The 13077-nt window shown below is 44.3% G+C and overlaps 1 protein-coding gene across 2 annotated transcripts in view; it reads right to left on the bottom strand.

Moving 5' to 3' along the window:
• Positions 1 to 10187, bottom strand: part of LOC137334896 (F-actin-monooxygenase MICAL3-like) — a 354266-nt gene extending 344079 nt beyond the window's left edge. For both annotated transcript variants that reach the window (XM_067999976.1, XM_067999977.1), the window contains exon 1: positions 10108 to 10187. In XM_067999976.1, coding sequence (XP_067856077.1) covers positions 10108 to 10165 — 58 coding nt within the window. In that variant the 5' untranslated portion in view covers positions 10166 to 10187. The remainder of the gene's footprint in view (positions 1 to 10107) is intronic.
• Between the last annotated feature and the right edge of the window lie 2890 nt (positions 10188 to 13077).

The following is a 13077-nucleotide window of genomic DNA, read 5'->3' as shown; positions in this document are numbered from 1 at the left end:
GTGAGTGATAGATAGTGAGAGTGATAGATTGATAGTGAGAGAGCGATAGATAGTGAGAGCGATAGATAGATAGTGAGAGCGATAGATAGTGAGAGAGTGATAGATAGATAGTGAGAGTGCGATAGATAGATAGTGAGAGAGTGATAGATAGATAGTGAGAGAGTGAGAGTGGTAGTGAGTGATAGATAGTGAGAGTGATAGATTGATAGTGAGAGAGCGAAAGATAGTGAGAGAGCGATAGATAGTGAGAGAGCGATAGATTGATCGTGAGAGAGCGATAGATTGATAGTGAGAGAGCGATAGACAGATAGTGAGAGAGCGATAGACAGATAGTGAGAGAACGATAGATAGATAGTGAGAGAACGATAGATAGTGAGAGTGATAGAAAGATAGTGAGAGAACGATAGGTAGATCGTGAGAGAACGATAGACAGTGAGAGTGATAGATAGATCGTGAGAGAATGATCGATAGATCGTGAGAGTGATAGATAGATAGTGAGAGAGCGATAGATAGATAGTGAGAGAGCGATAGATAGATAGTGAGAGAGCGATAGATAGATAGTGAGAGAGCGATAGATAGATAGTGAGAGAGCGATTGATCGTGAGAGAGCGATTGATCGTGAGAGAACGATTGATCGTGAGAGAGCGATAGATAGTGAGAGTGATAGATAGAGAGCGATAGATAGATAGTGAGAGAGCGAATGATAGACAGTGAGAGAGCGATAGATGGATAGTGAGAGAGCGATTGATAGTGAGAGAGCGATTGATAGATAGTGAGAGAGCGATAGATTGATAGTGAGAGCGATTGATAGTGAGAGAGCGATTGATAGTGAGAGAGCGATTGATAGTGAGAGAGCGATAGATAGAGAGAGCGATAGATAGAGAGAGCGATAGATAGATAGTGAGAGAGCGATAGATAGAGAGAGCGATAGATAGTGAGAGAGCGATAGATAGATAGTGAGAGAGTGATTGATAGAGAGAGCGATAGATAGATAGTGAGAGAGCGATAGATAGATAGTGAGAGAGCGATATAGATAGTGGGAGAGAGCGATAGTGAGAGAGCGATAGATAGTGGGAGAGAGCGATTGTGAGAGAGCGATAGATAGATAGTGAGAGAGTGATAGATAGATAGTGAGAGTGACAGATTGATAGTGAGAGAACGATAGATTGATCGTGAGAGTGATAGATAGTGAGAGAGTGATAGATAGATAGTGAGAGAGTGATAGTGAGAGTGGTAGTGAGTGATAGATAGTGAGAGAGCGATAGATAGATAGTGAGAGAGCGATAGATAGATAGTGAGAGAGTGATAGATAGATAGTGAGAGAGTGATAGTGAGAGTGGTAGTGAGTGATAGATAGTGAGAGAGCTATAGATAGTGAGAGAACGATAGATTGATAGTGAGAGAGCGATAGATTGATAGTGAGAGAGCGATAGATAGTGCGAGAGAGCGATCGATAGTGCGAGAGAGCGATGGACAGATCGTGAGAGAGCAATAGACAGATAGTGAGAGAACGATAGATAGTGAGAGTGATAGAAAGATAGTGAGAGAACGATAGGTCGATAGTGAGAGTGATAGAAAGATAGTGAGAGAGCGATAGATAGATCGTGAGAGAGCGATAGATAGATCGTGAGAGTGATAGATAGTGACAGTGATAGATGGTGAGAGAACGATAGATAGTGAGAGTGATAGATCGATCGTGAGAGAATGATAGATAGATAGTGAGAGTGATAGATAGTGAGAGAGCGATAGATAGTGAGGGAGCGATAGTGAGAGAGTGATAGATAGATTGTGAGAGTGACAGATAGATAGTGAGAGAACAATAGATAGTGAGAGAGCGATAGATAGATAGTGAGAGATAGATGGTGAGAGAGCGATAGATAGATCGTGAGAGAACGATAGACAGTGAGAGTGATAGATAGATCGTGAGAGAATGATCGATAGATCGTGAGAGTGATAGATAGATAGTGAGAGAGCGATAGATAGATAGTGAGAGAGCGATAGATAGATAGTGAGAGAGCGATAGATAGATAGTGAGAGAGCGATAGATAGATAGTGAGAGAGCGATTGATCGTGAGAGAGCGATTGATCGTGAGAGAACGATTGATCGTGAGAGAGCGATAGATAGTGAGAGTGATAGATAGAGAGCGATAGATAGATAGTGAGAGAGCGAATGATAGACAGTGAGAGAGCGATAGATGGATAGTGAGAGAGCGATTGATAGTGAGAGAGCGATTGATAGATAGTGAGAGAGCGATAGATTGATAGTGAGAGCGATTGATAGTGAGAGAGCGATTGATAGTGAGAGAGCGATTGATAGTGAGAGAGCGATAGATAGAGAGAGCGATAGATAGAGAGAGCGATAGATAGATAGTGAGAGAGCGATAGATAGAGAGAGCGATAGATAGTGAGAGAGCGATAGATAGATAGTGAGAGAGTGATTGATAGAGAGAGCGATAGATAGATAGTGAGAGAGCGATAGATAGATAGTGAGAGAGCGATATAGATAGTGGGAGAGAGCGATAGTGAGAGAGCGATAGATAGTGGGAGAGAGCGATTGTGAGAGAGCGATAGATAGATAGTGAGAGAGTGATAGATAGATAGTGAGAGTGACAGATTGATAGTGAGAGAACGATAGATTGATCGTGAGAGTGATAGATAGTGAGAGAGTGATAGATAGATAGTGAGAGAGTGATAGTGAGAGTGGTAGTGAGTGATAGATAGTGAGAGAGCGATAGATAGATAGTGAGAGAGCGATAGATAGATAGTGAGAGAGTGATAGATAGATAGTGAGAGAGTGATAGTGAGAGTGGTAGTGAGTGATAGATAGTGAGAGAGCTATAGATAGTGAGAGAACGATAGATTGATAGTGAGAGAGCGATAGATTGATAGTGAGAGAGCGATAGATAGTGCGAGAGAGCGATCGATAGTGCGAGAGAGCGATGGACAGATCGTGAGAGAGCAATAGACAGATAGTGAGAGAACGATAGATAGTGAGAGTGATAGAAAGATAGTGAGAGAACGATAGGTCGATAGTGAGAGTGATAGAAAGATAGTGAGAGAGCGATAGATAGATCGTGAGAGAGCGATAGATAGATCGTGAGAGTGATAGATAGTGACAGTGATAGATGGTGAGAGAACGATAGATAGTGAGAGTGATAGATCGATCGTGAGAGAATGATAGATAGATAGTGAGAGTGATAGATAGTGAGAGAGCGATAGATAGTGAGGGAGCGATAGTGAGAGAGTGATAGATAGATTGTGAGAGTGACAGATAGATAGTGAGAGAACGATAGTGAGAGAGCGATAGATGGATAGTGAGAGATAGATAGTGAGAGATAGATAGTGAGAGAGCGATAGATAGATCGTGAGAGAGCAATAGATAAATAGTGAGAGAGTGATAGATAGTGAGAGCGATAGATAGATAGTGAGAGAACGATAGATAGTGAGAGAGCGATAGATAGATAGTGAGAGATAGATAGTGAGAGAGTGATAGATAGATAGTGAGAGAGCGATAGATAGTGAGCGATAGATAGATAGATAGTGAGAGAGTGATAGATTGCGAGAGAGCTATGAATAGAGAGAGGGATAGATAGATCGTGAGAGAGTGATAGATTGCGAGAGAGCTATGAAAACAAGAGAGGGATAGATAGATCGTGAGAGAGCGATAGATAGATAGTGAGAGTGTTCGATTGATCGTGAGAGTGATAGATAGTGAGAGAGTGTTCGATAGATAGCGAGAGAGTGTTGGATCGATAGTGAGAGAACGATAGATTGATCGTGAGAGAGCGATAGATAGATAGTGAGAGCGATAGATAGTGAGAGAGTGATAGATCGATAGTGAGAGTGCGATAGATAGATAGTGAGAGAGTGATAGATAAATAGTGAGAGAGTGATAGATAGATAGTGAGAGAGTGATAGTGAGAGCGGTAGTGAGTGATAGATAGTGAGAGTGATAGATTGATAGTGAGAGAGCGATAGATAGTGCGAGAGCGATAGATAGTGCGAGAGAGCGATGGACAGATAGTGAGAGAACGATAGATAGTGAGAGTGATAGAAAGATAGTGAGAGAACGATAGGTAGATAGTGAGAGAACGATAGATAGTGAGAGTGATAGAAAGATAGTGAGAGAACGATAGGTAGATAGTGAGAGAACGATAGGTAGATAGTGAGAGAACGATAGATAGTGAGAGTGATAGAAAGATAGTGAGAGAGCGATAGATAGATAGTGAGAGAGCGATAGATAGTGAGAGCGCGATAGATAGTGCGAGAGAGCGATAGACAGATAGTGAGAGAGCGATAGATAGATAGTGAGAGAGCGATAGACAGATAGTGAGAGAACGATAGATAGATAGTGAGAGAACGATAGATAGTGAGAGTGATAGAAAGATAGTGAGAGAGCGATAGACAGATAGTGAGAGAGCGATAGACAGATAGTGAGAGAGCGATAGAGATAGTGAGAGAACGATAGATAGATAGTGAGAGAACGATAGATAGTGAGAGTGATAGAAAGATAGTGAGAGAACGATAGGTAGATAGTGAGAGAACGATAGACAGTGAGAGTGATAGATAGATCGTGAGAGAATGATCGATAGATAGTGAGAGTGATAGATAGATAGTGAGAGAGCGATAGATAGATCATGAGAGAGCGATAGTGAGAGAGTGATAGATAGATAGATAGCGAGAGAGCCATTGATAGACAGTGAGAGAGCGATAGATAGATAGTGAGAGAGCGATTGATAGATAGTGAGAGAGCGATTGATAGTGAGAGAGCGATTGAGCGTGAGAGAGCGATCGATAGATAGTGAGAGAGCGATAGATAGAGAGCGATAGATAGATAGTGAGAGAGTGATTTATAGATAGTGAGAGAGCGATAGATAGTGAGAGAGCGATAGATAGATAGTGAGAGAGCGATTGATAGATAGTGAGAGAGCGATAGATAGATAGTGAGAGAGCGATAGATAGAGAGAGCGATAGATAGATAGTGAGAGAGCGATAGATAGATAGTGAGAGAGCGATAGATAGATAGTGAGAGAGCGATAGATAGATAGTGAGAGAGAGCGATAGTGAGAGAGCGATAGATAGTGGGAGAGAGCGATCGATAGTGGGAGAGAGCGATTGTGAGAGAGCGATAGATCGATAGTGAGAGAGTGATAGATAGATAGTGAGAGTGACAGATAGATAGTGAGAGAACGATAGATAGATCGTGAGAGTGATAGATAAATCGCGAGAGAACGATAGATAGTGGGAGAGAGCGATAGTGAGAGAGCGATAGATAGATAGTGGGAGAGAGCGATAGTGAGAGAGCGATAGATAGATAGTGAGAGAGTGATAGATAGATAGTGAGAGAACGATAGATAGTGAGAGAGCGATAGATAGATAGTGAGAGATAGATAGTGAGAGAGCGATAGATAGATCGTGAGAGAGCGATAAATAGTGAGAGAGTGATAGATCGTGAGAGCGATAGATAGATAGTGAGAGAACGATAGATAGTGAGAGAGCGATAGATAGATAGTGAGAGATAGATAGTGAGAGAGCGATCGATAGTGAGAGAGCGATAGATAGTGAGAGCGATAGATAGATAGATAGTGAGAGAGTGATAGATTGCGAGAGAGCTATGAATAGCAAGAGAGGGATAGATAGATCGTGAGAGAGCGATAGATAGATAGTGAGAGTGTTCGATTGATCGTGAGAATGATAGATAGTGAGAGAGTGTTCGATAGATAGCGAGAGAGTGTTGGATAGATAGTGGGAGAGTGTGAGCTAGATATTGGGAGAGTGATAGAGAGCGAGAGAGCGATGGATAGTGAGTGAGCGATAGATAGCAAGAGAGCATTAGATCGTGAGAGAGCGATAGATAGATAGTGAGAGAGTGATAGATAGCGAGAGAGCGGTAGATAGATAGTGAGAGAGCGATAGATAGATCGTGAGAGAGTGATAGATAGATAGTGAGAGAGTGATAGATAGCGAGAGAGCGGGAGTGAGAGAGCGAAAGATAGATAGTGAGAGAGCGATAGATCGATAGTGAGAGAGCGATAGATAGATAGTGAGAGAGTGATAGATAGCGAGAGAGCGGTGGTGAGAGAGCGATAGATCGTGAGAGAGCGATAGATAGATAGTGAGAGAGTGATAGATAGCGAGAGAGCAGTCGTGAGAGAGCGATAGATAGATAGCGAGAGAGTGACAGATAGCGAGAGAGCGGTGGTGAGAGAGCGATAGATAGATAGTGAGAGAGTGATAGATAGCGAGAGAGCGGTGGTGAGAGACCGATAGATAGATAGTGAGAGAGCGATAGATAGCGAGAGAGCGATAGATAAGATAGTGAGAGCGATAGATAGATCGTGAGAGAGCGATCGATCGATAGCGAGAGAGTGACAGATAGCGAGAGAGCGGTCGATAGTGAGAGAGCGTTAGGTAGTGAGAGAGCGATAGATAGATAGTGAGAGAGCGATAGATAGTGAGAGAGCGATAGATAGATAGTGAGAGAGCGATAGATAGATAGTGAGAGAGCGATAGATAGATAGTGAGAGAGCGATAGATAGTGAGAGAGCGATAGATAGATAGTGAGAGAGCGATAGATAGTGAGAGAGCGATAGATAGATAGTGAGAGAGCGATAGATAGATAGTGAGAGAGCGATAGATAGTGAGAGCGATAGATAGATAGTGAGAGAGTGATAGATAGTGAGAGCGATAGATAGATAGTGAGAGATAGATAGTGAGAGAGTGATAGATAGATAGTGAGAGAGCGATAGATAGATAGTGAGAGAGCGATAGATAGATAGTGAGAGAGCGGTGGTGAGAGAGCGATAGATCGTGAGAGAGCGATAGATAGATAGTGAGAGAGCGATAGATAGATAGCGAGAGAGCGGTTGTGAGAGAGCGATAGATAGATAGTGAGAGAGCGATAGATAGCGAGAGAGCAGTAGTGAGAGAGCGATAGATAGATAGTGAGAGAGCGGTGGTGAGAGAGCGATAGATCGTGAGAGAGCGATAGATAGATAGTGAGAGAGTGATAGATAGCGAGAGAGCAGTAGTGAGAGAGCGATAGATAAATAGTGAGAGAATGATAGATAGTGAGAGCGATAGATAGATAGTGAGAGCGATAGATAGATAGTGAGAGATAGATAGTGAGAGAGTGATAGATAGATAGTGAGAGAGCGATAGATAGTGAGAGAGCGATAGATAGATCGTGAGAGAGCGATAGATAGATAGTGAGAGAACGATAGATAGTGAGAGAGCGATAGATGGATCGTGAGAGAACGATAGATAGATCGTGAGAGAGCGATAGATAAATAGTGAGAGAGCGATAGATAGATAGTGAGAGATAGATAGTGAGAGAGTGATAGATAGATAGTGAGAGAGCGATAGATAGTGAGACAGCGATAGGTCGTGAGAGAGCGATCGGTAGTGAGAGAGCGATTGATCATGAGAGAGCGATAGTGAGGGAGCGATAGATAGTGAGAGAGCGATAGATAGTGAGAGCGATAGATAGATAGATAGATAGTGAGAGAGTGATAGATTGCGAGAGAGCTATGAATAGCAAGAGAGGGATAGATAGATCGTGAGAGAGCGATAGATAGATAGTGAGAGTGTTCGATTGATCGTGAGAGTGACAGATAGTGAGAGAGTGTTCGATAGATAGCGAGAGAATGTTAGATAGATAGTGGGAGAGTGTGAGATAGATATTGGGAGAGTGATAGAGAGCGAGAGAGCGATGGATAGTGAGTGAGCGATAGATAGCAAGAGAGCATTAGATCGTGAGAGAGCGATAGATAGATAGTGAGAGAGTGATAGATAGCGAGAGAGCGGGAGTGAGAGAGCGATAGATAGATCGTGAGAGAGCGATAGATAGATAGTGAGAGAGTGATAGATAGATAGTGAGAGAGTGATAGATAGTGAGAGTGATAGATAGATAGTGAGAGAGCGGTTGTGAGAGAGCGATAGATAGATAGTGAGAGAGTGATAGATAGTGAGAGTGATAGATAGATGGTGAGAGAGCGGTTGTGAGAGAGCGATAGATAGATAGTGAGAGAGTGATCGATAGATAGCGAGAGAGCGATAGATAGATAGTGAGAGAGCGGTGGTGAGAGAGCGATAGATCGTGAGAGAGCGATAGATAGATAGTGAGAGAGCGATAGATAGATAGCGAGAGAGCGGTTGTGAGAGAGCGATAGATAGATAGTGAGAGAGCGATAGATAGCGAGAGAGCGGTGGTGAGAGAGCGATAGATCGTGAGAGAGCGATAGATAGATAGTGAGAGAGCGATAGATAGATAGTGAGAGAGCGATAGATAGCGAGAGAGCGGTGGTGAGAGAGCGATAGATCGTGAGAGAGCGATAGATAGATAGTGAGAGAGTGATAGATAGCGAGAGAGCAGTAGTGAGAGAGCGATAGATAGCGAGAGAGCGGGAGTGAGAGAGCGATAGATAGATAGCGAGAGAGCGGTGGTGAGAGAGCGATAGATCGTGAGAGAGCGATAGATCGATAGTGAGAGAGTGATGGATAGCGAGAGAGCGGTGGTGAGAGAGCGATAGATAGATAGCGAGAGAGTGACAGATTGCGAGAGAGCAGTAGTGAGAGAGCGATTGATAGATAGTGAGAGAGCGATAGATAGCGAGAGAGCGGTGGTGAGAGCGATAGATCGTGAGAGAGCGATAGATAGATAGTGAGAGAGTGACAGATCGCGAGAGAGCGGTAGATAGTGAGAGAGCGTTAGGTAGTGAGAGAGCGATAGATAGATAGCGAGAGAGTGATAGATAGCGAGAGAGTGATAGATAGCGAGAGAGCGGTAGATAGTGAGACAGCGATAGGTCGTGAGAGAGCGATCGGTAGTGAGAGAGCGATTGATCATGAGAGAGCGATAGTGAGAGAGCGATCGATAGTGAGAGAGCGATTGATCATGAGACAGCGATAGGTCGTGAGAGAGCAATCGGTAGTGAGAGAGCGATTGATCATGAGAGAGCGATATTGAGGGAGCGATCGATAGTGAGAGAGCGATTGATCATGAGAGAGCGATAGTGAGGGAGCGATCGATAGTGAGAGAGCGATTGATCATGAGAGAGCGATAGTGAGGGAGCGATAGATGGTGAGAGAGCGATAGTGAGAGAGCGATCGGTGGTGTGAGAGTGATAGATAGATAATAACATACAGAGACAGAGGAAAGGAGAGACACACAGAAGTGAATTGGGCAGAAATAACGGAAGTGAATGAGAGGTAAGAACAGAGAAATGGGGAAAGAGGGGCAAAAGTGTAGAGTGGACAGACATCTCTGAAGTGAGAGAGGCAGACAAAGAAGCATTGAACATTGTGTCACCAGAAATGACACACAGTGTGAAACAGATACGTCACTTTACATACTGCTCTGAAATTATCCCAGAGACAAAAGTATTGAAATTAATGAGATCACATTCGATGAGTCCTGGAACGGAATGATGAGATCTTAAGGGTTTGATTCGATCTCTCACGGGTGTGATGAGATCTCTCAGGGGTTTCTTCAAGTGTTGTTCTTCGAGCCGACGCGGACACGATGGGCCGAATGGCCCCCTTCTGTGCAGTATCTTTTCTCTGGTTCTATCTCATGGGTTTGATGAGATCTCTCATGGGTTTGATGAGATCTCTCAGGGATTTGATGAGATCTCTCATGGGTTTGATGAGATCTCTCAGGGATTTGATGAGATCTCTCAGGGATTTGATGAGATCTCTCATGGGTTTGCTAAGAGGTGTTTCCTCAAACTGATTTTCCTCACTGATGTGCCATCCTCTGTTCTCCAACTGGTCCAAAACTCATCGTTGATGCCCTGTCCACTCGATGTCCTCATCACCCATCCTCTCCATCCTCGTTGTTCCACATTGGCTTCCTATCCCCATATGTATTGAATCTGATCTTGTCCTTGTCCTTAAATCCATCCATGGCCTTGTCCCACCCGAGATCTGCAACACCCTCCAGCTTCAAATCCCCTCCCTCATCCTTGGTGCTCTGATTCTAGCCTCATGTGCAACTCCCCTCCCTTCGTCCCATAGTTTTTTTGTGTGAAGCACATTCAGTGGCAGAGACTGACAGCTGGCCAGGAACAACAGAGAAGTTGCACTAATTCCCGGTCTCACACTCACCACATGCCTCTTCCTTTTCCCGCACTAACTGCTCCAGTTCAAGTGTGTACGAAGTCATCAGGTTCTCCGCCTCTGCATCCGATGCAATTTCTGTCAACAGCAGAAGCAAAAGGGCCCAGCAAGGGAAGTGTGAGCAACATTGTGAACTGGGTTAGTGTGAGGAACATTGTGAACTGGGTTAGTGTGAGGAACATTGTGAACTGGGTTAGTGTGAGGAACACTGTGAACTGGGTTAGTGTGAGGAACATTGTGAACTGGGTTAGTGTGAGGGACATTGTGAACTGGGTTAGTGTGAGGAACATTGTGAACTGGGTGAGTGTGAGGAACATTGTGAACTGAGTTAGTGTGTGGAACAATGTGAACTGGGTTAGTGTGAGAAACAGTGTGATCTGGGTTAGTGTGAGGAACATTGTGACCTGGGTTAGTGTGAGGAACACTGTGACCTGGGTTAGAGTGAGGAACATTGTGACCTGGATGAGTGTGAGGAACATTGTGAACTGGGTTAGTGTGAGAAACATTGTTAACTGGGATAGTGTGAGGAACACTGTGAACTGGGTAAGTGTGAGAAACATTGTGAACTGGGTTAGTGTGAGGAAAACTGTGAACTGGGTTAGTGTGAGGAACAGTGTGAACTGGGTTAGTGTGAGGAACACTGTGAACTGGGTTCGTGTGAGGAACATTGTGAACTGGGTTAGTGCGAGGAACATTGTGACCTGGTTTATTGTGAGGAACATTGTGAACTGGGTTCGTGTGAGGAACACTGTGAACTGGGTTAGTGTGAGGAACATTATGAACTGGTTGATTGTGAGGAACACTGTGACCTGGGTGAGTGTGAGGAACATTGTGACCTGGTTTATTGTGAGGAACATTGTGAACTGGTTGATTGTGAGGAACACTGTGACCTGGGTGAGTGTGAGGAACATTGTGAAATGGGTTAGTGTGAGGAACATGGTGAACTGGGATATTGTGAGGAACACTGTGAACTGGGTTAGTGTGAGGAACATTGTGAACTGGGTCAGTGTGAGGAACACTGTGACCTGGTTTAGTGTGAGGAACATCGTGACCTGGTTTATTGTGAGGAACATTGTGAACTGGGTTAGTGTGAGGAACACTGTGAACTGGTTTAGTGTGAGGAACATCGTGACCTGGTTTATTGTGAGGAACACTGTGACGTGGGTTACTGTGAGGAACACTGTGAACTGGGTTAGTGTGAGGAACACTGTGACCTGGGTTAGAGTGAGGAACATTGTGACCTGGGTGAGTGTGAGGAACATTGTGAACTGGGTTAGTGTGAGAAACATTGTAAACTGGGTTAGTGTGAGGAACACTGCGAACTGGGGAAGTATGAGAACCACTGTGAACTGGGTAAGTGCGAGAAACATTGTGAACTGGGTTAGTGTGAGGAACATTGTGAACTGGGTTAGTGTGAGAAACATTGTTAACTGGGTGAGTGTGAGGAACATTGTGACCTGGCTGAGTGTGAGGAACATTGTGAGCTGGGTGAGTGTGAGAAACATTGTGAACTGGGTTCGTGTGAGGAACATTGTGACCTGGTTTATTGTGAGGAACACTGTGAACTGGGTTAGTGTGAGGAACATTGTGAACTGGGTGAGTGTGAGGAACATTGTGAGCTGGGTTAGTGTGAGGAACACTGTGAACGCGGTTAGTGTGAGAAACATTGTGAACTGGGTGAGTGTGAGGAACATTGTGAGCTGGGTTAGTGTGAGGAACACTGTGAACGCGGTTCGTGTCAGGAACACTGCGAACTGGGTTCGTGTGAGGAACATTGTGACCTGGTTTATTGTGAGGAACATTGTGAACTGGGTTAGTGTCAGGAACATTGTGAACTGGGTTAGTGTGAGGAACATTGTGACCTGGTTTATTCTGAGGAACACTGTGACCGAGGTTAGTGTGAGGAACACTGTGACCTGGGTTAGTGTGAGGAACATCGTGACCTGGTTTATTGTGAGGAACATTGTGAACTGGGTTCGTGTGAGGAACATTGTGAACTGGGTTAGTGTGAGCAACACTGTGAACTGGGTTAGTGTGAGGAACACTGTGAACTGGGTTCGTGTGAGGAACATTGTGACCTGGTTTATTGTGAGGAACATTGTGACCTGGTTTATTGTGAGGAACACTGTGACCTGGTTTATTGTGAGGAACATTGTGAACTGGGTTAGTGTGAGGAACACTGTGAACTGGGTTAGTGTGAGGAACACTGTGAACTGGTTTATTGTGAGGAACACTGTGAACTGGGTTGGTGTGATGTACATTGTGAACTGGGTGAGTGTGAGGAACAATGTGAACTGGGTGAGTGTGAGGAACATTGTGAACTGCGTTAGTGTGAGGAACACTGTGACCTGGTTTATTGTGAGGAACATTGTGAACTGGGTTCGTGTGAGGAACATTGTGAACTGGGTTAGTGTGAGCAACACTGTGAACTGGGTTAGTGTGAGGAACACTGTGAACTGGGTTCGTGTGAGGAACATTGTGACCTGGTTTATTGTGAGGAACATTGTGACCTGGTTTATTGTGAGGAACACTGTGACCTGGTTTATTGTGAGGAACATTGTGAACTGGGTTAGTGTGAGGAACACTGTGAACTGGGTTAGTGTGAGGAACACTGTGAACTGGTTTATTGTGAGGAACACTGTGAACTGGGTTGGTGTGATGTACATTGTGAACTGGGTGAGTGTGAGGAACACTGTGAACTGGGTGAGTGTGAGGAACATTGTGAACTGCGTTAGTGTGAGGAACACTGTGACCTGGTTTCGTGTGAGGAACATTGTGACCTGGTTTATTGTGAGGAACACTGTGACCTGGGTTATTGTGAGGAACACTGTGAACTGGGTTATTGTGAGGAATACTGTGAACTGGGTTAGTGTGAGGAACACTGTGACGTGGGTTATTGTGAGGAACACTGTGAACTGGGTTCATGTGAGGAACATTGTGACCTGGTTGATTGTGAGG

The sequence above is a fragment of the Heptranchias perlo genome, chromosome 18 (assembly GCF_035084215.1).
Source record: "Heptranchias perlo isolate sHepPer1 chromosome 18, sHepPer1.hap1, whole genome shotgun sequence".
Classification (NCBI taxonomy): Eukaryota; Metazoa; Chordata; class Chondrichthyes; order Hexanchiformes; family Hexanchidae; genus Heptranchias; species Heptranchias perlo.
The sequence above is the reverse complement of the archived record's forward strand: the minus strand, read 5'-3'. Positions and strand labels throughout refer to the sequence as shown.